Source organism: Aythya marila, assembly GCF_965140915.1.
Source record: "Aythya marila genome assembly, chromosome: 18".
NCBI classification, from domain to species: domain Eukaryota; kingdom Metazoa; phylum Chordata; class Aves; order Anseriformes; family Anatidae; genus Aythya; species Aythya marila.
In genome coordinates this window covers 12870456-12895674 of record NC_139059.1, presented here as the reverse complement: position 1 = coordinate 12895674, position 25219 = coordinate 12870456, and the positions used below count along the sequence as shown (strand labels likewise).

The following is a 25219-nucleotide window of genomic DNA, read 5'->3' as shown; positions in this document are numbered from 1 at the left end:
TAAGTACTGCATGTACTTGAGGCCAGGGGCCAACAGCCAGAATGGGAAGCCTTGTAAAATGAAGCAGAAAAGAGGCAGGCTTGCAGTGTCAGGCAGAGACAAGCTTCCTACACCAGGCACCATCCAGTCAGACTCTTGAATCTAGATCTGCAAGATATACCTTAAAACAAACACAACCATGTAGTGCAGGTAAACATACATTCTCTGTATTTAAATATTTGAAAACTAGACCTTTTTAAAAAGAAAAATATACTCCCTCTCCCAACAGTGAAACCGTCTATTTACCATCTTTCAATGAAAAAAAAAAAAACAAAACGACCTTGAGGTATAGCATATGTTGCTGGGAGAGCTGGTAACAGCTCTTGCTGGTCAAATGAAATTCAATACCCCAGCTAAACGCTGTGATCCAGTAGTAATGACATGTAAGCAGGATCAGGAAGTCTTGGAGGAACAGGACTAGAGGTTTGCACTATAGTACTGCTTCAAACTTAATCTGACAACATACGCTACTTCCACATCTCCTTTTGGTATCAAGTTAGTCAGATCAGGATAGGGACCATTCAGCTCAGATGAAATGCTGTAAAGACCAAAAGGGTTAAACAGAAAGCAGACTTACACTTTGGTTGAACATGTCTGTCTCGTGCCGCAGCTGTGTATACTGACAAAGGTGCTGCCGAATCATCTCCACCCTTTCAACTTCTAGTCTCTCAAGCTCCTGAAGAGGAAAAAAAAAAAAAATCAAGTCCACATTTTTCTTGGAAGCTGATCTGGAAGGCCCATCCTCCCAAATGATGACATACAAAAGGTTGCCAGTCAGTGCAATACAGCCCCAGGGTCATGCTTGGGAACTGAATTCTGAGGTTCCCCCTGAATTGCAAAGAAGAGTCAGCAAGCAACAGAAGTCACTTTGGCCTTAGCCAAAGGACAGAAAAGAAGTGTAAAACCTTGCATTGTACTGTTTTCAGGGATACTGCAAGCCAAGAGGGAATCTGTTTCCTGCAAGAAGCTTTGCATGTTTGTTGAAGTTACGATTTGGTGATTCCTTGGCGAACCAGGAGACTGTGTCAAGGTATGTGACTCAGAGGGCCTATCTTCTTTCTAACCAGACACCTGATAGCAGTGTTATCTGTTCACTAGACGATGAGTTAGGACAAATCTCCACCTTGCCCAGCTGACAGCAAGAATCATAGAATACCCTGAGTTGGAAGGAACCTATAAGGATGGGTCCAACTCCTGGCACCACACAGGTCTACCCAAAAGTTTAGACCATGTGATTAAGTGCACAGTCCAAATGCTTCTTAAATTCAGATGGGCTTGGTGCAGTGACTACTTCACTGGGGAGCCTGTTCCAGTGTGCAACAACCCTCTTGGTGAAGAACCTCTTCCTGATGTCTAGCCTAAACCTCCCCTGCCTCAGCTTGACACCATTCCCACCAGTCCTATCACTGGTTATTAAGGAGAAAAGATCGTCACCTGCCCCTCCACTCCTCCTCGTGAGGAAGTTGTAGACCACGATGAGGTCTCCCCTCAGCCTTCTCATCTCCAGGCTGAACACGCCAAGTGACCTCAGTTGCTCCTCATACATCCCCTCCCCTCTAGGCCCTTCACCATCTTAGTCACCCTCCTCTGGACACTCTCCAACAGTTTTACATCCTTTCTGTACTGTGGTACCCAGAACTGCACACAGTACTCGAGGTGAGGCTGCACCAGCACAGAGCAGAGCGGGACAATCACTTCCCTCGACCGACTAGCGATGCTGTGCTTGATGCACCCCAGGATATGGTTGGCTCTGCTGGCTGCCAGGGCACACTGCTGGCTCATATTCAACTTGCTGTCAACCACAACCCCCAGATCCCTCTTGGTGGGGCTGCTCTCCAGCGTCTCGTCGCCCAGTCTGTATGTATAGCCAGGGTTGCCCTGTCTCTGGTGCAGGACCTAGCACTTGCTCTTGTAAGCCCAGCAATGCTTTAGTTGAAAAGACAGGTGATTTCTAACTTTCCTGTTGATTTTTTTTTCTGCCTCCCTCTGCTCTGAAGGACAGCTAGGACTAGGGAGGGCAGTATGCCTCCTGGATTCTTATACTGTTCTGTGTGTCAAAATCTGCATTTAGTCCTTTCCTTGGCCATCTGAGTGGGAGTAATAGAACCAGCATGCCACAGAAGTTTATCTGTAAGGATACAAACTGAAATGGGCTTAACACTCCCCTCTGATGTATTACTAGAAAGTTCTGCATCCACAGGGACATCAGTGGGGTAAATCTTTACACCAAAACTGCATTCAGAGAGCATTTCTGATGTCTGCTTTTTGGGCACCATGGTGAGTGCAACCTCAGCATATAGAAGCAGGCAGGCTGCTTCATTGCCTTCACTGTGCTTACTGCTATTTATTAGATGTCTTGTGGGAAACAAATCCCTGATTATAGCACAAAAATCTCAGATGGCTCACTATCTGCCTGGGGAATAAGAAGAGCAAAGAAGCTCATGGTATGCACAGGACTGAAAAACTGATCTATTGCTGTTGCTGGCTGATGTACTGAGCTTATGGAAAAAAGTGGGCCAGTTTGAACTCAGACTCCCTTACTTAGGGCACATGTATGTGGGACCAAGAAACAGAACCCCTTGTCCTAATGCTGATGAGCATGTGACACAAAGAATGTGCATTGTATGTGTAACACAAACTTCCTGAAAGAAGGCACACAAGGAAACACAAATCTTCAAACTCTGACTCTCTTGATTTTGTGTTGTGTATGAACGGATCGGATGCAGATTGTTTTTGAATTTAGATCTTACATCGTTTATACTGAGACATATATTCAAATGTTTCTCAGCTTCCATTTCACAACAAACCAACCTACTGTGCAGGCTACAGACTATGACAAAAGCACTTGAGTTGTACTGATTCCCCTGAAACAAATATGCAACTTACATATGGCCACACCTCTGGCACTTATCAGTGAGAAAACACCAGTGCAGATAAGAGGAGGATCAGATCCCTTACATACGGGAACTGCCAACTTTTCCTCTCTTGTTCTGCTTTTGAGAATATATCTGCCTCCTGGATTTCCATGCCCCATCTGCCTTTATTTATTTAGTGCACATTAAATATTGTACTGACACACTTCTAAATGCTGAGCAATTGACTCTGCTTCTTATTAGGAGGAGTTTGAAGTTTTGTGTTTGTCCAGTGAGGAAAATACCCACAGAAGATATTTTTATTTCCCACTTTTGAAAGTAACTGGCTGTCATTCAGAAGGGCTCTAAGGAATGGCATGAGGGAGGAGCCCTAAAGCCAATGTATCCGTATTTCAAGGAATACAGCACATCAAAGCTAGAAGAGCATCTTTGTGTGCTAGTGACTAACCCTGAAGGCATATGCCCTTAGGGTGAATACTGTGAGCTGTGTTAGCATCAGAGAATAAGAAAAGTAAGAAATTAAACGATATCTCTACTGAGCCAGCAATACTTGTGAAGAAACTTTGAAACCATAGAAACAAAAATTCATTAATTTATAAATGGATTCAGTGATTTAATGTGTGTCTTTCCATTTATTCCTTGCTCATTACTTCATCCTTCCTGCGGACAATTCCAGCATTCCTACCCATAAGCAGCTCTGAACTGGTTTAGAGTCTTCTGCAATGAAACAATTTATTCTCCCTTACCCAAATGACATGTTTTTCTTAGAACTGAGAACACAAGATACCACAGGAGATTTATCACCTAATTCTCACAATGCTATTCCCTGTAACTAGCTAAGTAATCAATGTTGCAAGTTATTAAAAGCTATTACAACTTTGCAATGCTATATAAACTTAAGATGCTACACAGAGTTACATACCAGAGTGGTGGTCACCATTTCCTCAAACCACTTGGACTGTGCTTGGTTATAAAGATCCACACAACGCATCAGATCATCTCCTGAAAAGTTCACGACAGCAGCACTTTAGTCCTCTCTAGCCAGTATTATGAAGCTTAAAAGAAAGTTGTAGTTCATGTATTGTATACAGATCAAAATGTTTTGAAGGTCAGTCCTGGCAGAGCTGAACACAATTGTTAGTTGGTATTTGTTAAGCACAATAAAAACAATTTGAACAAAACTTACGTAATTGATGTCTGTTTAAAGATCAGGTGATTGGGGTGAGAAACCATGAAGGAGAAAGAGAAGATTTTAAAATGAAAATATGAACACTAAGTAATATTTTATATAATGACCAGAACTATGAAAGATAGTTACTTCAGTTAAATTAAAGCCGGTAATAGAAAGTTATATATATAAAAAAAAAAATTAAAATGGGAAATCATAATATTGAGTTAGGGAGCTGCTGCAGGATAGCAACTCTGTAGTTCAGACTGCATTCTAAAACAGGTTTAAAACAGGAGAGAAGCATCAGGCTCAAGCTTTCTGAGATCAAGGGAAGCTTTTTTGCAGCAACCTCAACTGAGCTACACGCTCTCATATTCTTCTTCTGAAGATGCATAATTGCAGTCTGGCTCTGGCTTCCTCTCTTGTTCAGGTCAATAATCACACCTTATTGTGTTACTTGAAATTTTCTCCACTGTAGAGCTCTGCTCTGACAAAGAAGGTAAAGTGGGTGGCATGTTTGAGATTACCATTTTCTGACTAGTGTATTCTCTTTCTTCTTTAAATGAGGCTCAGTTATTCCTCCACTAATCGTTGTCTTGGTCCACAGTTCAAATTCATACAGTTCTTTTAGGAATAAAAAGATTTTTATACAGAAACCAGGGAAGAACTGAGCTTTAAGAACAGAACTACGTAGACCAGAAAAGTGTCAAAGAAGTAAATGCATCTGAAAATTTGAGCCTTATGGACTTAAAAGTTGGTGTGGCAACCAAAGTCTATAAAAACAAATGAACAAACCAGCCACATAGGATTCAGGGCTCGAAGTTTGGCAATATACTTATCTGCCCAGACAGGGGATGCCTAGGCTGACATGAAAACTGTGACCTAGCAGCTCCCACACTCCAGAAGATTCTCTAGGTATCAGACTCCAGATATTCTCCACCCACCTGCATGAATCTGAGTCACTATACAGCCAGAAACATGAAAGTCATAGAACATATGACATGGAAAAAGCAATATCACTTAATAAGTGGTGCAATTATAGAAAGGGTGTGGTTTGAAGTAGTATCTAGAAGTCTCTAGTCCTAGTGCAGCGGGTCTAATTTCAAAGCTAGATCATTAATGCTGCTGCTGCATACATGTACATCCCAAGCACCCCAGAAAGGCTGCTGGGTAGCAATAACTGCGGGGATAAGGCCAATCCTCCCCCTTCCTTACACTGTTACACACTGTAACAGTGGCACGGTCTGGGAGAGTGATGGGGGAACTCAAGCCCAAACTCTTGGTTACTCCCTCCTGATGTTCATCTCTCCTTTACTTGTTTGGTAAATAACTATTACAATTTCTGAAGACCCAAGTGAACAGAGTGGTTGTGAATTTGCAGAGAGACAGAAAAAGAACATTTATCAAGGAGTCTCCTGTTACTAACACAGCATTTGTTTCTCCTCAGATGGCTGCCTACACACACAGTTGAACTGCAAATGACTCTCATCAGTGTCCTCAGAACCCAGACAAGCCAAGAGAAGCCTTAGAGTCTTAAAACTGTTAAGGACCATTCTACCAAGAGATAGACCTATGAAAGGATGAACCACAGACGCCCTAGTTAAAACATATTTTTATCAAAGGCACGAACCGGGATGCACATGGATTCCATGAAAGTGATTTGACTCTATAAAACACATGCACAAATCACATCGAGTAGTTTCGTCTTCACTACAGTATAACACATGCTACAATATTCTCAGTATTCCTTAAATCATTTTAATCACTGAGTAACAGGAAAAATAGACAAAAAGTTCACTTTCAATGAAAAAGGCAGTGTAACAGGCACCCACATCGCTGTGGGTGACTGTGACTTAGGGAATAACCAAGGAAGGAACTACAATTTAAGGTAGAAACATCCTCAGTTGAGCAAAAATCTGTTACTACCTTTGGCACGAACTTCAGACAAGTGAAAAAATCAAATGCTGTCCCCCAAACAACTGTAAATAGGATTGGTCATATGGGCCTTAATCTTGCCAGTACTTGTGGTGTATGCAATAGTTACCTGAAGAACTTCTACAGAGAAGAAAAATCTATGAAGATAGTAGCAAAGACTGAAAAGGCTTGTCCCATTAGAGAAACAAGAACCATGTGTAGACACCACTTGGAAGACAAACCTCCAGAACTTGAGCTGCATATGAATCAGAAAAGGCTAAGATCCTTTCTTTGAGAGAACAGAGGCTGGTACCACCTAGTTCTCTTTCATTGCAGTCATAAATGGCACTGAGCCATGAAAAATTAACAGTAAGTTTAAAAGTTAAGATTATACTTAGCTTGAACTATAAGCAGTGCTATGTTTCAGCCAGAAGTTCAGAAGAACTCAGGATACACAGTGGGCCACACTACCTCCATATCCTGTACATGCTGTGTGGAGAGGAAGCCTGTAGTTTGCCTGCCCCTCTGAGAGCTCCTGGGGCTAAAAGTGCTTTGGTAAGGTATTTGAACATACCTGAAAGTGTGAATTTGCAGATCCACAATCACACCAAGAAAAGCCCCGAACTCCTTGCTTGCCATCTGGATCCCCAAGCTGATAAGAAGGTTCAGACTCCTCCTTGCTTGCTCCCTATGGACCCACAAAACTTGCCTTCATGATTGCACACTAACTCAGCCTCAACAAGAGTGATGCAGAGCAATCTATCTTATCCCAGAACACCCCATAGTTTGCTTACGCTTCCTTGTGAATGGGCAACTATATGTTTATATCCCTGACTTGAGAGAGCCTAAACTACAGGTCTGCTGCATTCTGGACAAGCATCTGTCTGCTACCTGAATGGCAAGAGGTCCTCCTCTGGCAGATTTTCAACTGAACTAAATACAACCTGAATAAGTTACAAGCATGTCAGGAAAACCCTAAGGGATTTAAAAACAGAGACCTCAGGTACGAGACAGGCATCTCGCTGTCTCAGCAACATCAACATCAAGCCACAATACAGATGTTTCTGTCTGAAATCTGAAGCATATATGCAGGTTAAATAAGTTTACTGGACCCTAATTGCATCTCAAAATCACTTCAGGCTGCTACAAATTTCTTTGGATCTGACTTTTCAAGTTTTTGTTATCCTAGCACACCTTTAGAAAACAAGTATAATTCACTCTTCTTTTTGGCCAGTTACTGTAATCAGACATCATTTTCTGATGTCTGACTTAGAAAAACCTGGCTTATTTTTTTCTTTGAAGAGAATTCTTCTCTTTAGAGGATTTAAAACCAAACATATCTGTACCATGCTTCACATTGACTTCATAGCTGCAATCTTAAAAAAAAAAAAAAAAAAAAGAATGCAGATGGACAGGCAGTTCTGTCCCAATTTTTCCTGCCACAAGCTTCTTGGTGGCTTTCCTGGTGCAGCACTTACCTCCTGATGGCTCACAGTCCCAGGTACTCACCTGCCTGAGTGGACTTCCGCCTTGCCTTTTTAATTTCCTCTTCTGTCTTGTTGCTGAGCTTCACCTCCAGCTGCTGTGTTTTCGCTTCCAGATCCTTCTGTCTCTCTGTCAAGGCCTTCCGGGCCTTGGATTAATTAAAGAAGATCACATGTTTTTACAGGAAAAGAGCTTCCAGCTGCTTTCAGACATCTATGACTTTTTCATACAAATGTGTCAGTAAAAAGTCAGGTTTCTAACCCAGTTTCAAGTACAAGGATTCAAGTTCCTAGGACACCATGTGGTGTTCAAAGAAGTGCCTTATTAGAATTTTTCACTGACCATCTGGACTCTCCATAGGTTTCTGCCTATCTGCCTTACTGTACAAAAAGCATCATCAGACAGTCATGTTCTTTAGTAACTTTCTCATTATTTCTGGAACAAAAGGGAGCTGTAGCTTCTTCCAACTTTGTTAACCAGTATCACCAAGATACTTCTTCCACTTACTTCTCTCCTTAGGATCTGACTTGTTGAAAGAATTTCAAGTACACTGTAGAATTTATTTTCAACTACCCTCTGGTTTCAATATATATTTATCAGAAACTTTAACAATAGGTAATCTTAGACTTATTTTAGAAAAACTAGTTCAGGTTCATGACTACAGCAGTTCATAACATAGAAATCAATAACACGAGACCTGTTTACAACTGATAATTTAAATTACCTTACTTTAAAGTTCTTCAGGCTTTTAAAACCTGATTTATCGGTATAATTACTGAAATTATACAGGCAAATTAGTGAAGTGTCTGAATTATAATTACCATATATGCATGCTGTCACCCCATTTGGTGAGGCTGCCTAAATATATTTAAAAATAAAATAATAATAATAATTTAAAAAAGCTTTGTCCAGACTGTTTCACTTGTTATAAAATAGGTCTTATTCTTTCTTCAGCATCTAAAACGAAATTTGGATAATTATATGTTGTTAGCACCATGGAGTTTTCCTGTAACTTACAATGCTTATGAGGTGTTACTTGAATTTTTCAATTCACTTACAGACAGTGTTCTTAGCTCAGTAGGTCGAAAGGTGGAGCTGCAGGAAAGTAATATGGTGGGAAGCTGTGTGCTTCAGGCAAAAAGCGTACACAGCTTTTTCTCTTTTTTTTTTTCCCTCTCAAGACTTCTATTTCTGATTCATTCTTTTCAATATCCTACCAAGGATTGCGTTTCTATGCAGATGTGATGGTAAGTAACTAAGAATTTTACAGAAAAATGCATTCCGTGCATAAATACAGTCTAATAATCTTGTGTATTCTGCCACACTTCTGCCCCTGAGCAAACTTTCTCATGTGCACTCTGGTCCTTAATGGAAATCCAAACAACCTCCTGGATTAACAGAGAGAGACATTTTCCTCTCCAGGTCATACCCAACAGTATACTGGTTGAGGATACTGTAACAAACAGTCACACCATTTGGGGTAAGTGTCTTGGCAGCTGAGCCACAGTTATCTGTTTCCTACCAACTACCAAGAAGACAGAACTATTTGTAGACAAAACTTTCTATTAATCATGACCTCAGCTACTACTGGATGGTCATATTAAAATAGTCCCTGAAACCAGGGTGCTGTTGTTTGCTGTGAGGCACATAAAACTGGAACCAGGAGAAGGTTTGCAAATTACTGTGCCAGGTTTTAGGCTACCCTTCCTTGGCCATCTGCTTCTGGCCATTGTACAAGAGGATACTGAGCCATGTAAGCTTTTAGCCTGACCCTGTTCTAGCTGTTCTAGTGCAATGCCTTTAAGATTTTGTGGGCAATACATGTAACTTCTTGATGCACATGAGCCAAGAGTATTTTCATCAAATGTATTAGAAATATATTATCCCAAATTGGAAAGGAGATGATGCAAGAAAAAGTTACTTCGGCAGTAACACAACAGCACTGTCTGCAGCACCCACTTTCCCAAAACACCAAACTATGCTTGCAGCCCAACAAAGAATAAACAACTGCAGAAAGCACTCAGCAGAAATCTGTGGTTTCTCATAGTGAAATAGAAACTTTCCACTTGCAGTTGTTTTTCTGTCCCAGACAGCATTATCTTATAAACTTTCCAGTTTCTATTCCCACCTTTTCAACTGCTGCATAGCGGCTGGCCAGTTGCTTCCGTAAGTCTGCAATATGGTGGTCACACTTCTTCATGTCTTTCTTAAAGTTCTCTCTGAAGTTGAGCAGGGGTTTCTCTACCTCACTCTGAAGCTGACAAAGAAAACACAAGGAAGAAATTGTGGTAATGAGGAGCTGGGCAGTAATTCCTGGCTCTTCTGCTGAGAAGAGCTCAGGACAGAGTGAACAATACAAATGCTGCAGACACAGGCAGCGTTTTACTGCAACACTTCTTGTACCCAAGACAACTTGGAGTGATGCTACTGCAAACATCAGCTCCTCACAAGACACCTCTGCTAAGTGAATATTTACTGAAGGAAGCAGAAAGGTTGAAGTTTTGTCTTCCTCCCCTGTTAAATTGTATCTTTCTTCTTAGAGGTAAGATCAAACTTCAGATGATTATCACAGTACTGAGGTGCTCCAATTCTGACCTAACTGATGCAACTTACCTCCCAGAAAGTACACAAGTAAAACTTGCTAAACCTGACTGCAGTAAGGTTACTCAACACATTGAAGTTACACACCTGCATTTCTTGTACAGTTTAAACAGATGCATTAAAGATACATTTTATTTATTTATGCTAAATATAAGGGAGCCTAGCTGAACTCCTCTAAATAATGGCAAGAAATCACTGTGAAATGGACTCAGGAAGACTTCCTATGCGACTGCAATTACTTATCTCTTACAATCAGGACTTTATAGTAATACTCAACTCTGACAGAGTCTGTATTCCACTGCTCTTTGACTTCTTGGAAAGGGATAAAGATATTTCAGAAGCAACCCACTACTTTTTTCTATTGTCCCTTCAATGTAGATGCTGGGCTCTTTCAACACAAGTGAGTCTATAATCACCTCACATGTCCCACAGTGGAGCAATATTAAACAGTCCCCGAAACCAAGCATTTTTAGCCTTTCTGCAGTGCTATTTTAATGGAGAAGGAAACTTCCTTCATTCAAGCTCAGTAAAGCCTTTCAGTGGGGAGATTCTACAAAGACAGCCAAGACCTCACAGCACATCCTGGAGAAGTTAGTTAAGCTAGGCTTGATAACGCAGGTGGAGACCAGCACCAAGGTGATATAATATCACCTACAACTACATGAAGTTCAGCTGCAAAGGTAAGAGACAAATTATTCTTTGTAGGGCCAGGCAATGTCACAACAAACAATGGCCATAAATCGATCTTAGGAAGGTTGAGGTTGAATATCATTCAAGAAAAATATCACAAGAATGGTAGTGGGGCACTGGAACAGGCTGAACAGAGACGTTTTGAAATTTCTGTCCTTAGGGATATTCAAGACATCGCTAGACAAAGATGTAGCTGACTTGATCCACTGCGGGTGACAGGCCAGCTCTCACTGGGAAGCTGGACTAGAAAACTCTAAATGCTATTTTTATGACACTCTCCTCAGGATGACCCCAGACAAGCTTATAGAGATCTGTACAACCATGCTGAACCACAAAGTTGTGAGAAGCTCTCTCAATATTGAGGTACAAACCTATAGCTGTGGCCAGAAGCATTTCCAGTGCTCAATGAAAATAAGAAATGGCACAGAGAGAAGTTCAGGATAGCTTCTGTGAACTCCAGAGGCAACGTATCACAATTGATAGAGATGCCTGTTTTCAAACAAGCTAAGCTCTCTGAAAGCCCTTCAGATTCCCCCATCAGTAAATGGATTAACCTGGGTAAACAACCCCAAGATGAGTCAATCATCCTCAGTAAGAGAGATGGCAGCTTGACTTGTCTGACCTAAGCAGGCATTTTTGTAAAGACCCTCATAAAACTGCCCAGAGCTAGAGACACCAAACAGGAGTACATTTCAGTGGTAGTTCTCCTTGCCCAACAAAAAGTAAAGACATTTGTTTATTTTATGCATTTTATAATGGGACTGGAAATTTTGAGATCCTTAAAAAAAATGGGAAATGCATGACCAAGAGGCTCAAAATGTGAACAAACCAGCTTTCTCCATTTTTGTGTACAGGCAGTCACAGAGGCTTTTCAGTGATGGCTGTCAACTTCCTTCTAGCATCATTAATTGTCCTACTTGAACTTCCATCTTGCAAAGCCATAGCACAAGCTATCACACAGATTGACTGAGGCTTTTAGGTGTTGCATTATAGTTTACCATATTTATTCTTTTTTGTTAGAATATCTTGCTAAAAGACTTTGTAATGCATGCAGTGGATGAAAACCAAACAAAAAAAAAAAACATGAACTAGTTTCCTAAGATGACGAGAATTAAAGCATTACTGTATATAGACAAAACTGACATCTATCTATCACTAAATGGGTAAGATGCTACAAAGAACTTGAAATCTCAAAATGTTTGCTAAAAGAAGTTATCAGGTATAGGGCAGATACTGCACCACTATGGGAGAGACTTAAGCAGTAACATGCACACACCACCCAGGGTACACTTCTTCCCATTGGAAATAAATTCAGTAGGCCAACAGGGAGCAAAAAGTATTTCACAAATTACAACCTTGAAGTTGAAGTTTGAAGCAGAGCAGTGGATTACTAAGGTAGCAGCTGGTTGCCTGAGTAACATCTGCATAATCGCTTACAAACACTGCAGAGCTATAATTTTCCTCTAGAACATGGCTGTTGTGTTTAGATATCTGCATCTATATTGAACATGATCACCCACAGAGGTTAACATAATGTAACAGGATGCAAGAATATGTCACATGGTAGAAAAAAAAACAGATGAAATACAGTAATTTGTAAAAGAAATCTCCCTGGGCATCGTTTGAAAGAAGATCTAAAAATAACACTAAGTTTAAATTCTCGCCACACTTTTCAGAAACACTAATAACATGAAGAGGTCAGAATCCTGTTTTTCTTCCTTGCAGACAGATGCAATAGATTCTTGTGAGAAACCTTTTTTTTTTTTTTTTTTAAATTTCCCCCTCTACAGAAGTAATCTGTACAAGCTCTAGGAAATTTTACTTAAACAGGCTGGAACTTTGATAACTAATTGAATAACGTTTAGAATCTTTTTTTTTTTTTTTTTTTTTAATGAAAAACTAAGGCTAGAAGTGTTTTAGCTTACTTATCAGGTGGATTAAATGAGCTATGATTTTGGCAGGAAAAAATGGACAGTTTCAAAAAGCTCATTCACCAGCTTTTTAGTTCTTCAGAATTTGTACCATATGCATTAAGTATTTTCCCTACTAGAGATACGCACACTGAAGGGGACACTCATATCAATTACAGGGCAAATATTTTTGCAAAAGGAAGAACTAATAATTTACCTTAGAAGAAAATTTGAGATGAACCTCTGCTTCATCAGCGAGACTCTTCTTTAGCTGAGCCCAAGCCTCTCCCAGTGTGCTGAAAAAAGCCACAGTGCAACAATGATCAGTGTCGTGTTTTCTGCATATCCTCACAGCAAAATTAATCATACAGCTTCATATGACATACCAAAGCTTTGTAGCATATCATGCTCTGCAAAATCATGGAAAAGTGAAAGCAGAAATCTGAGAAGATAACTGATCTTTGTGACCAAGGAAGAATTGTATTTGGACTGTATGTGAAAGATCTCTGAAAACAGTGTTCATAATGATGATTTACAGAGATGCCAGTCTCTTTAAGCAAGATACTCCACTATCTTATCCTTCCCATAACAAGATTTCTTTTTTAATACTTAACATAGAAACATAGAATCATTAAGGTTGGAAAAGACCTAAGATCTTCACTAATGGAGTTTTTCCATTGCCTCTTCTGTTTTATATCTTAGATTTGATGAATTGGTTATATCACTTCTCTGTGGAGAAGTATTTGAAAACTATTGGGTCTCTCTCTCTACCTTCTTTATCCTTTAGACAAGTTATTTTCCAGACGATGGTCCTCTAGACCATCTCCAGCAGCCTAGATTCCTCTTAATGTGTCGTAACAAAAAATACATTGACTTCCAGCAGAGGTCTTCCAATCACTAAATTGGTAATAGAATATTTTCTATCAGATACTCTTTCTTTTGCATATCTCAGTACGATTGCTTTTTCAGACAACAGCATGAAGTTCTTGATGAATAAGCTTGTGATTCACTGTAACCAGATCCTTCTCCCACAAACTGTTACGTAACTGTATCTTCCACATTATGTGAAAGTATAAAAACTTGGTACTTTGTCCTTACTGAAATGCATCTCAATTTCTCTCAGTTAATTTCTCTAATTTTCCAAAATTACTCTGAACTGCAATCTTTTCTTTGAATTTTACATCATCCCTCATAGCTTTGTCTCATCATCTCTGATTTCAATAAACCCATTCTTTCTTCTATGATAGGTCATTAATGAAAATATGGAAAAAAGAATCTGGGCTTGGGACTGTCCTGGTTTCAGTTAGCACAGAATTAATTTTCTTCCTAGTAGCTGGTGGAATGCTGTGTTTTGGCTTAAAATGAGAAGAGTGCTGATAACACCCCGATGCTTTAATTGTTGCAGAGCAGTGCTTATACTAAGCCAAGGACATCTCAGCCTTTGCTCTGTCCTGCCAACGGGCAGGCTGGGGGGGTGCAGTAAGAGCTGGGAGGGGACAGACCCAGGACAGGTGACCCAAACTAGCCAAAGGGGTATTCCATACCATCTGACGTCATGCTAAACAATATATAGGGGTGGCTAGCCAGGGGGAGGGGGGCCGGACTGCTCGGGGTTAGGCTGGGCATCGGTCAGCGGGTGGTGAGCAATTGCATTGTGCATCACTTGTTTGTACATACTATTATTACTTTCGTATTATCCCCATTGTATCATCATTATTATTATTGTTATTATTATTTTTGTTATTTTTTTCCCTGTCTTATTAAACTGTCTTTATCTCAACTCACGGGCTTCACTTTCCATTTCTCTCCCCCGTCCCAGAGAGGGAGGGGGGAGGGTGAGCGAACGGCTGCGTGGTGTTTAGCTGCCGGTCGGGTTAAACCACGACAGGGACAAACCCTGTGGACTGTCACTCCACAGCTACTTTCTGTTTGTAAGTAGTGAATAGGATTTCATACCTAGTTTTGCACCTCAGCCTTTATTTAGCCCACATTTTAATTGCCTGCCTACAAGAATCTCTCGTTGTCAAAAGCTACAGTAAATTAAGAGCTATGATGCTGACTCCTTCTTCCACATGGCCTGTTACTCTGTCACTACAGGGACTTCGGTTGCTTTGGCACAGTTTCTTCTGTATCCACCCAAAATAACTGCTCATCATTTTGTTTTCCATTAAGTGCTTCTAAGTGCTAAGTCTAAGTCTAAGTGCTTGACTGCTTATTCAATCATTTTCTTGAGGTTATATAAAGCCAACTGATCTACAATCTCCCATCTCCTCTCTATCCCATAAACCTCTTTCCAGAGACAGTCATATTTGCCTCTTCTTGGTAGCCTAAAAAAATGTTTCATCAGCAATTTCAAATTAACGATCTGTAATCTCTGTCATTGCTCCTCTAAATTGAGTCAAGCATGGTGCCCACTGCAGCTGAACACTGAGAATGCTTCACTTACGTAAGTGCACCCAACTCTTCTCCTTCCCTAGTTAAACCCCAAGTCCCCTCCCATTGTCTATTTGTTACTGGCATTAGGTATTTGAGCTGCATGATGGTAGTTGATCTATTAAAATAAAGAAGGCATTTCAGCATCTAAGCATCTTCTGTATCTCTTAACCAACTACAATGAGTTAAATGTCTGTGGATTTTATTACTTTATGTGCCTATGCAACTGCACTATACTCACAGCAGCTTGGCCAGAATGATCACACCAACACAGATTAATGCTACTCCTCACCCTCATGTCCCATTCACAAAAGATGGTGGGTGCTATTACCACCAGAGGAGGGTAGAGGATCCTGGAATAGAGCCCGTATTTTAAGTTAATTCCATAGATGGCTGGACAGCAAAGGTAAAAAATGCTCTGTGGAGTATTACAGCAGCAGAAACTGTTATGTTCACAGAGCAGTTCATGAGGTCCCCTGACTCACAGCTTTTCAAGAATGAGAGGGAGACCCTGATGAATATGTATTTTGAGAATGCTGGGTTTAAATCCCATGTTTCACTCCTTCAAGTCCTCTTGTTTGCTGGTATTCCTCCCTCACTTTATAAAATGGAAATTTTCCCCTTTCTGTGTCTCACCAATTCCCAGGATCTTCTCTTTCTGGACCTAACCAAGCACAGCACCAAGAGAAGAAATTCCAGGAGGACTTGTTTCCGTTCCCTCATCTTGCCACCCTTCCAGGTAAAGCACCACCAAGCAGTGTTCCTGGCTCCCTAAAGGGAGCTCTGAGCACTGCCAGGGGTGCTCTGTTCCTCACCCCCTTCAATTCCCTACTTTAACATTTTTAAACTTCAGTTCTCATTCCCTCTCTCTTTTCGTCTCCTGTCTCCTGCTTCTTCTTCCCCTTCTCCTGCTTTCTCAGGCCTTCCACCTCTCTCCTGTTGAGGGTAGTAGATAGTACACGGAGGATGTGGAAGAAAGCACTGTTAGCTTTGTTAGGAGCCGGTTGACACCTGCCCCTAAAAGAGAAAGAACAGAAACCACGGTCAGTGCCATAGTCGGTGCTTTTTTGTCCTTGGCTATTGGAAGTAGAGCAAACAAGCCATGAAGCCTCACTCCTAGAAGAAACACACTGTGTCTGAACTAGGGTGAGCATAGTTATTTCTAGCCTTGGCTTTCAGTACTTAGAGGGCTTACATTGGAATAGACACAGCTAACTATTTTAATCCTTCAAGAGTACTATCTTTTTTTCATTATTACAAAAGAATTGCAATCCAGCCAAAGTGCATTGTCTTTTATCTATCTATAACTTCCAAAGTTATACTGTGGTTTGTTCTGCAGCCTTTGTTACTGAAAGAAGCACTGGTGCCAGAGAAACCCCACTGTATTTCTCACCAAGGCCTCTTTGATCCTTCCGTTTTCTGCAGTGAACATGCTTTCAGCAGTATATATATGTTTATATATTACATATATTCCTCCATATTCAAATTAATTTAGCATGTACACATGCTAATACCTAGAGGAACTACTGCTGGTTTAAACAAGGATAGCATTAAACACACCAGTGGAAATTCAAGGTTCTATATAGGTATTCTTAAAAATTTGCCATGAATATCTTCAAAAGAAAAATACTCCAAAGCAATTCTGTCTTCCCCAACACAAATGGGATGCTAAGCTAGATAAACCTCTACTGAATAAGAGAGTTCAGGAAAAATGCATGTTCCTGTGTGGGAGGAATGACTTATGTTAGAAATTCTCATCTTCTACAAAAGTCACAGAGACAAACTTACCCTTCTTCCTGAGCAGCCAAGGAATTCTGAGACAGTTTGGACAGATTTTTAGCATATTCCTCCTCAATCTTTATCCTACACAGAAAGAAAATACAAAGACAGCAGTAAGCAAGCATTAATACAGAAACTGCCACACATAATTTAAGGAAAATCTCTGCATTTCAAGGAATCTTGTAACAGGAATTTTCCTTGCAGTCTTCAGCACTAGTCTCAGGATCCCTCTCTCCCCCCTTTCATATGCTAAATATACAGCAGCAAGAGCAGATATATGCAGGACAGCATACATGATAAAAAGAGAAAAATCTACAGTTCTGGAGTGCAAATAACAAGGATAAAGTTTTTCCGTTGTATAACACAGACTGTCTGCAAAACTGGGCTCACTTGCAAAGCATGTGTTTCAGTGAGCTGCTAAACATGAGGTTACACATCACTGAAGCAAAGGTGAGGGAGCGCAGCTACACAAAAAAATTTATGTGAGCAATGCCACATCACTGATAATCAGGCTAGACTCAATCACTGGAGGCTGGTCTCCCACAAGAACAAAGATGTGACCTAGGGAGAGTAAGGATGAACAAATGTTTAGAAATTCACCAGCAGAAAGGATAGAGATCAACTCTACCTGATTAAAGAGAAGGAAACCAAGCAGACACATTACATCAAGTATTCAGCACATAAATGGCTACTCCATGTTTCCCATAATCCCTGAATCTGGGGTGCTGCACCTTCCCTAGAACACAGAATGTTTCATTCTCCCTGTTTCAGATGACAAAGCTGGTGAAGACGTGGCAGAGGCTTCTGCATACTACGTGCAGGATTGCAGCCCCTGCCCTTTAACTATCCCAACCGTAGCTGCATCAGGATCCTGGTCCTTCTCTGCATTCACTCAGCATCATCATTCCAGTAAGAGGAGCTGAGCTTGCCAGCAGTGGGGGTGACAAAGACAGTAGCTGTTGGCACATGACTGTTATGGGATTGGCTGCAGGGAGAAGATGAGAGTAGATGTTGAGTGAGGTAATGGGGGTAAATGCTTATTGCACAGCAAGGAGGGGAAGAACAGCCACTGGTTCAGAGGTGATGTGGACCTTGCTTGAAACCCAATTCAAGCTCCCTTGACATTTTTGCTGAGTCAAACATATGCAAGGTTCTCCTAAATAGTGAGAACTGCTTTGCTGATTTTCAAACAAGTTTGCTCTGTTTAGCATCTCTGACAGTGAGCAGTGTGACAACCAATCAGGAGCAGTTCTTGATTCTGTGCTGAGCTACAAATAGACAGAGGAAAAGGGAGACAGAAGGTTGGATATTTTTGGCATATCATTCTGCAGTAGCTAGTTGAACAAACACTGCTACACGTAATACATTCCAGACTAGAAGGGTCCCTCTGGCCAGCTAAGATGTGTCTGATATTCTGGGATGATGAAAATATGGTCTGAATGTCACCCCAAGATGCAGCTGGCTGAGGCCCAAGGTATTTACCTGCTCTCTGCAGCATTACAGCACAGCAGAACTACTGACCTCACCCAGCACATTGAGTCTTTTTCTCCACATCCTGTGAGAACAAAACCAACCAGCAGCTCAAGGCCAAATCTACAAGAACATGACTCAGAAATTGCCTCTGTCACTCAGAGGTTCATGGTCTCTGTCCATGACTGACTGCCCAAATCTTGGTCAACATCCATGGGTCTTTGGTCTGGCTGAAGAACTAGCTGAACAAGTCAGGTCTGCCAGCAGCAACACACTAACCAAGTCTCAACACTGCTTGTCTCCCCTCACCCACATGACTATCTGCCAGTACTTTTCTCACATTCATTTAGAACACCTAACAAAAGAAAACATCCATTTAAAAAACAAACAAGCTAACTAAATCCACTAATTTTGCATCAAAACATACAATGGTTTAGGTCGTAAGGGACCCTGAAGATCATCAAGCTCCAAACCCAGCAACCACAGGCAGGGACACTTTCTACTACACCAGGTTGTTCGAAGCCCCATCCAACCTGGCCTTATATACTTCCAGGGAAGTGGCATCCACAGCTTCTCTGGGCAACCTGTTTCAGTGCCTTACCACCCTCATTGTAAAAAATTTCTTCCTAATATCTAATGTAAATCTCTACCCTCTTTTAGTTTAAAGCCATTGTTGTTGTCCTTTATCACTACACTCCCTGGTAAGCAGTCCTTCTCCAGCTTTCTTGTACTACCCTTTAGGTACTGAAAGAACCCCTATGCATGACCTTGTTTCCAAGCTGGTTGATCGCCAAGCCTGGTCCCAAGCTGCCCTGTTCCAGCCTGCAGCTCTCCCTCACCCCACCCCACCAATGCTGCTTCCTGCATCTGTTGTACCAACACCAATAAATACAGTTGCAATGTGCCAGAGGAAAGCTACAAGAGATGAAGGGCATCTAGCTCCCTGCAAAAATGGGCACTTTCTAAGAAATATTCCCTGTGGAGCCTGGAAGGGGCAACAGCCCATTACTAAGGGAAGCAAAAGCCTCCAGAAGTCCCATCAATCTCACTCTTGGGCAAACTGGGAAGCACCTTCTGAATCTCCAGGGAATTACTTAGTACTGACACATGAGCATGAGAAATCCTCAACAAGCACATAAACTACCTGCAGTGTAGATTATTTAATATTCTCCCAAGATGTATATTATTTAATATGCTCCCAAGCACAACCAACATTTCATTTATGGGAAAAAAAAAGGCTTAACTGTGTGACTAAACTAAATGAAGGACTGAAGTCTCAGGGCATAAACAAATTTGTCATTTGGCACTACTAAGAGGACAGGCTGCCTTGACAAGCAGGAAGGAACAAGTTGTTGGAGTCAATAGTTCTTCAAATTACAGTAAAAAGGCTACTGCTCAACAACCTCAGACAAAAGTGACCCTCAGCCTGGTGTCCCTTCACCTTTTGTAGCAAAAACACCTTGAGCAACTTAGCTTCAGCGGAAGATAAAAACAAGTCAAAAGTATACCTCAAAAAGGGAAAAAAATGCTTCTTGAACTTGGCCAAAATGCCTACCTTCGAAACACTGCATTGTGATTACTGTGAAACACCAACACAACAGATATACAGGGAGTCTTGAACACCGTGATCCTGTCTCTGGAAAGTCACAGAGTTGCTATGAATTATTCTAGCTTCACACAGAAAAAAAATGAAGTTTCTTGTTTCCACAAACTTATTCAAAAACTTCTACAATTTCACTCCTGTGTAGTCAGAAGCATCAGTTTCTAAGTGCAGTTTGATCCATATTGTCTTAACTTTATTAGTTCCAGTTGCACTTTTTTTTTTTTTTTTTTTTTTTTTTTTTTAAGTACATTGTGTGCTCACACACACATTGTTGGAGTTCCAGACATTCTATTCTATAGTGGATGAAGAAAATCTAGAGAGCTACAAAGGGAGGCAAAGATGATCTGATGAGACTACCGTAAGAAAGAAACTAAATACATTATGACAACATGGAGAACACAAAGAAGAGGTGGTAAGAGGATACCTGACAGACATCTAAACAACTGTCATTTGTGTGAAGAAAGTGACTATGAGTCTTTTTACCCTATTTCTCAAGATTGTGAGGCAACAATGAAATTATTAGAAAACAGAATTTCTTTCTTGCATATAAATGCATTGCAAAAGTCTTTGGTATAAAACATTACCATGGTCAAAAACAAGACTCAAAATGATTGGACAAACAGTGGAAGATAGGTTTACAAATACCTAGTGAACAAGGCAGACCTGATGTAAACTCTGGCTGTGAAAATCCCCAAACTTTTTGGGGGATTCCACTCAGAAGTTGGAAGGACAAAGACTCTGATGTTCTTTTCCTGCTAACCAGTGAGTACATGCACAGAGTAACGTCTCTGGACTACGCAGACCATTATCAGACTCAGTACAGACATTATGCTTGTGTTTCTTTTCATGTGGCTAAATAATCTGCTATGTATTTTACACTTTCTAAACACACCTCAGCTCAAAACGTGCAAGTGGACAAAAACAAATTTCATTATATATTTCTTTCTTCAGAGCACCTTTTCTCCAATTTTCCCTATCCATTCCTATCATGATTCTGCTTGTTTTTTTTTTTTCTTCCATCTTCTAGCTTTGCAAGTCTATGTTCCTTTGACAGCTGATCCTTCCTTCTACCTGCTTCCACTGCTCACATTTTTTCCAGGGATTATACAGGCAACTGTCTTACAAAGACATTAGGAACCAAGCATGGATTCTGGGCACTCTGCACCTCCTATATCAGACTGTCTTTATTGCCTGTGCTATATTTTGTATAGCTGCCACACTATTACTAAAAAAAAAAAAACAACAACAAAAAAAAACACCTTTTTAAATTTTTTTTCCCTATTATTAAAAAAAAGCTGAGAGAAAGGAAGAAAAACCTCAAATGAAACCAACTATCTACAGGTTCTGCCCAATCAGACTGACCCACAAAATCCAATGTGGTTGTGTTTCTTGGCTTGTTCATTGCTTCCACCACTATTTACATCAGCACAGCCATGCTGTGACTGCAGCAGTAGAGCAGGAAGACCATACCAGCTCAGCAGTAAGCACCAGTGGAGAATCAGTAGCTGAGGACAGCAGCCCCTTCAACTGGTGTAACTGCCTCCAAGACTAATGTGCTCTGCCCTTCTCTTGGGATTCAGCACCATTTCTTCCCTGTGGGCTGTTCTTGCGTTCTGAGAGTCATCCACAGATGATTTATACTAGCCTAGACACATGACAAGCTATTTCAAATGTCAGTGACATTACTTGTAACTAATGATGTCATATTATCTCCAGTACCTGGCAGAACTGTGCATCTATCAACTACTTGTTTGGTGCTGAGTGTATTTATGTCAGCAGAGCAATGGACCATTAATACCATTCTGGCATTTTCTGTTAGTAACATCTAACGTTATGATTCTGGGTTCACTCTAAATATCTGTATACGTAATTTAGCTCCACAACAAGCTTGAATTCCAAGTGATGTTTTCTTTACATCTTCTAGAAAACTGCGTCTATGCTCCACTGTCAACAAATTGGCAGAATTGTTTGGGTTGGAAGGAACCTTAAAGATGACATAGTTCCAATCCCTCTGCCCTGGACAGGGACACCTTCCACTAGGCCAGGTTGCTCAAAGTCCCATCCAGCCTGGCCTTGAGCACTTCCAGGGATGGCACATCCACAGCTTCTCTGGGCAACCTGTTCCAGTGCCTCACCACCCTCATAGCAAAAATTTCTTCCTAACGTCTAAACTCAATCTTTCCTCTTACAGTTTAAGGCCATTGCCCCTTCTCCTATCACTACTCTCCCTGACAGAGTCCCTCCCCAGCTTTCTTGTAGGTCTCCCTGAAGCCATTTCTTTTCCAGGCTAAACAGCTCAAACTCCCTCAGCGTCTCTTCACAGGAGAGGTTATCTGGCTTCCTCCTGATCTTCATGGCCTTCCTCTAGACTTGATCCAACACCTTCATGTTCTTATGTTGGGAGCCCCAGAGCTGAATGCAGCACGCCAGGTAGGGTCTTACAATAGCAGAGTAGAGGGGCAAAATCATCTCCCTTGACCTGCTGGCCATGCTGCTTTTTATGCAGCCCAGAACATAGTTGACTTTCTGGGCTGCAAGAACACGTTGCCAGCTCATGTTGAGCTTCTCATCCACCAACACCCCCAGATCCTTCTCCTCAGGGCTGCTCTCAGTCCATTCTCTGCCCAGCCTGTATTTGTGCTTGGAATTGCCCCAACCCAGGTGCCGGATCTTGCACTTGGCCTTGTTGAACTGCATGAAGTTAGTGTAGGCCCAACTCTCAAGCTTGTCCAGGTCCTTCTGGAGGGCAACCCTTCTCTCTAGGATGTTGACTGTACCACACAGATTGGTGTCATTGGTAAACATGCTGAGGGTGCACTTAATCCTGTTGGTTATGTCACCTACAAAGATGCTAAACGGTGTCCAGTACTGACCCCCGAGGAACACCACTCATCACTGGTGCTTCTCTATTTTTTAGACAAAATATTTTATTTCTAAATACCACCTCTACTCCCTCTACTCTGTTTTTCCCATATCCTGGTTTTCTCTCAACTCTGTAGCTTTAATTTTCTTGTTTCCTTCCATCTAAATGGAAGGACTATATGCAGTATGACTGAGACAGCTGAGACACAAGTGAGGGCTGGGGAAGACCACAGAGTGTTAACAGAACCACAGAATCACCTAGGTTGGAAGAGATCTTCAAGATCACAGAGTCCAACCTCTGACCTAACACTAACAAGTCCTCCACTAAACCATATCACTAAGCACTACATCTAAACGTCTTTTAAAGACCTCCAGGGATGGTGACTCAACCACTTCCCTGGACAGCCCATTCCAATGCCTAACAACCCTTTCGGTAAAGAAGTTTTTCCTAATATACAACCTAAACATCCCCTGGCACAACTTTAGCCCATTTCTCCTCATCCTATCACCAGGCACATGGGAGAACAGACCAACCCCCACCTCACTACAGCCTCCTTAAAAGGTACCTATAGAGAGTGATAAGGTCGCCCGTGAGCCTCCTATTCTTCAGGCTGAACAACCCCCCAGCTCCCTCGGCCGCTCCTCATATGACTTGTTCTCCAGACCTTTCACCAGCTTTGTTGCCCTTCTCTGGACTCACCTGAGCACACTGCTGGGTCATATTCAGCCGACTATCGACCAATCCTCCCAGGTCCTTCTCTGCCAGGCAGCTTTCTAACCACTCATCTCCCAGCCTGTAGCTCTGCTTGGGGTTGTTGTGTCCCAAGTGCAGGACCTGGCACTTGGACTTGTTGAACTTCTTACAATTGGCCTCAGCCCATAAATTTGTTGATAGATATTAGAGAAGCATTTTATGTGCTTTATGAATCGGTAGCACAACTTTTACAGTTTTACCAGTTTAAGCTCTGTGATTGATGTATATAAAGAATATCCACATTATGAAAAAAATATTGCCAGAAATAGTCACTTTGATGACAAAGTGCTAATTACCTTTCTCGAACGAACTCTGCCATTTCTTTCTGTGTTTGTTTGCCTTTAAGTTGTTTTTGGAGAAGAATTTCAAATCCCGACACTGTATTGTTCCCTTGTGAATCCTTCTTATCAGCCTGGAAGGAAAAAGGAAGTTCAAACAAAAGATAAGGGGATCAAAAGCACAGACACACAGTTCCCAGTAGCAGTGTGATTTCTCTCTGAGGAGTATGAGCACGCAGCAGTGGTGTCTGAAGAGCCTTTTGCAGAGAGGACCTTCTGTGACAAAAATTCTCATCTGAACACCCCAGTCCCTCTCAGAGGAATATTCCGATACTTTCCCCTTCCCTCTCCTCTTATTTCCCCTTAAAAAAAAAATGTTTTTAAAGCTGTTGTGGCCGAAGCACAGTGCCTTCCCTTCTGCCCATGGCCTTTCATACCTGTTAACTCTCCTGGGCTGGCTCTGGCAAGTATAAGCCCTGACAACTCAACATCCTGCAAATTAAAAATGGGTTCTGAAGCCAGTACAAGGGAACTGACACGGAAAAGGGGAGGATTCTGCTGCCCAATTCAGGGGTAATGCAGTCTTAAGTTACCTATAATAGACTGTAAAATTCTATGCCAATTTGCACTCAAAACACAAAAAAACAACACTGAGTCTGCACAGGTTTGCTGTAAAGCAAGGCAAAACATTAACTTGTTCAATAGCTTACCACAGTCCATCCCATCTTTCACCGTTTTTTTTTTTTTCCCATACATGGCCCTTTTAATTCCTTGCTCCACCAACTTCAGCACTGCTGCAAGGACTAACTGTCTCCTATCTCTGTTTTTCCATATTTCAGAATTTCATTTCCACCCTCTTCTAACAGACCCCTAGAACACTTCTGCGAGGACTACATTTTTTGCTCCAATACATTTGGGCACTGTATATTTGCACCAAGAAAAAAGCCGCATTAATCAAAGTGTGAGACTTTAGGATGTATGGCCACAACAACAGGCACTGGGCAACAGGGTGTTACAAGCCTGAGACTGGAAGAGTGGAGTAGACTGAAGGAAGGCAGTCATGGCCAGATCATGAATCACAAGGCTGATTGAAAAGAAAGACTTGGGAGCAGATCTGTGGGAGGATAAAGAAGAAAGACAACTTTCACTCAAGTTCCACTGAGGGCAGGATTTGAACTAAACAAAGCAAAGATGCAGTTATCAAACTTAAATGGAAAGAACCAAGCAGGGTGGTGTCTTCTGAAAGACACACAAAAAATAAGCCTATAAGCCATTTCTAATTTTGTTGCTTATTGGGATCAGAAGACTGGAAGAAACTGAAGAAGCACTTAATGATTTGGTTACGTGACCATTTGTAAAG

At 41.3% G+C, this 25219-nt stretch overlaps 1 protein-coding gene across 6 annotated transcripts in view; it reads right to left on the bottom strand.

Moving 5' to 3' along the window:
• GAS7 (growth arrest specific 7) overlaps positions 1 to 25219 on the bottom strand; it is a 111172-nt gene that overhangs the window by 8093 nt on the left and 77860 nt on the right. For 5 of the 6 annotated variants that reach the window (XM_082774678.1, XM_082774680.1, XM_082774679.1 and 2 more), the window contains 7 exons: positions 23878 to 23993; positions 16902 to 16976; positions 12898 to 12976; positions 9608 to 9736; positions 7504 to 7627; positions 3835 to 3914; positions 617 to 715 (listed from right to left, as the gene is read on the bottom strand). In XM_082774678.1, the coding sequence (XP_082630804.1) occupies positions 617 to 715; positions 3835 to 3914; positions 7504 to 7627; positions 9608 to 9736; positions 12898 to 12976; positions 16902 to 16976; positions 23878 to 23993 (702 nt within the window). The remainder of the gene's footprint in view (positions 1 to 616; positions 716 to 3834; positions 3915 to 7503; positions 7628 to 9607; positions 9737 to 12897; positions 12977 to 16901; positions 16977 to 23877; positions 23994 to 25219) is intronic. The other variant, XM_082774681.1, reaches the window with a different exon arrangement.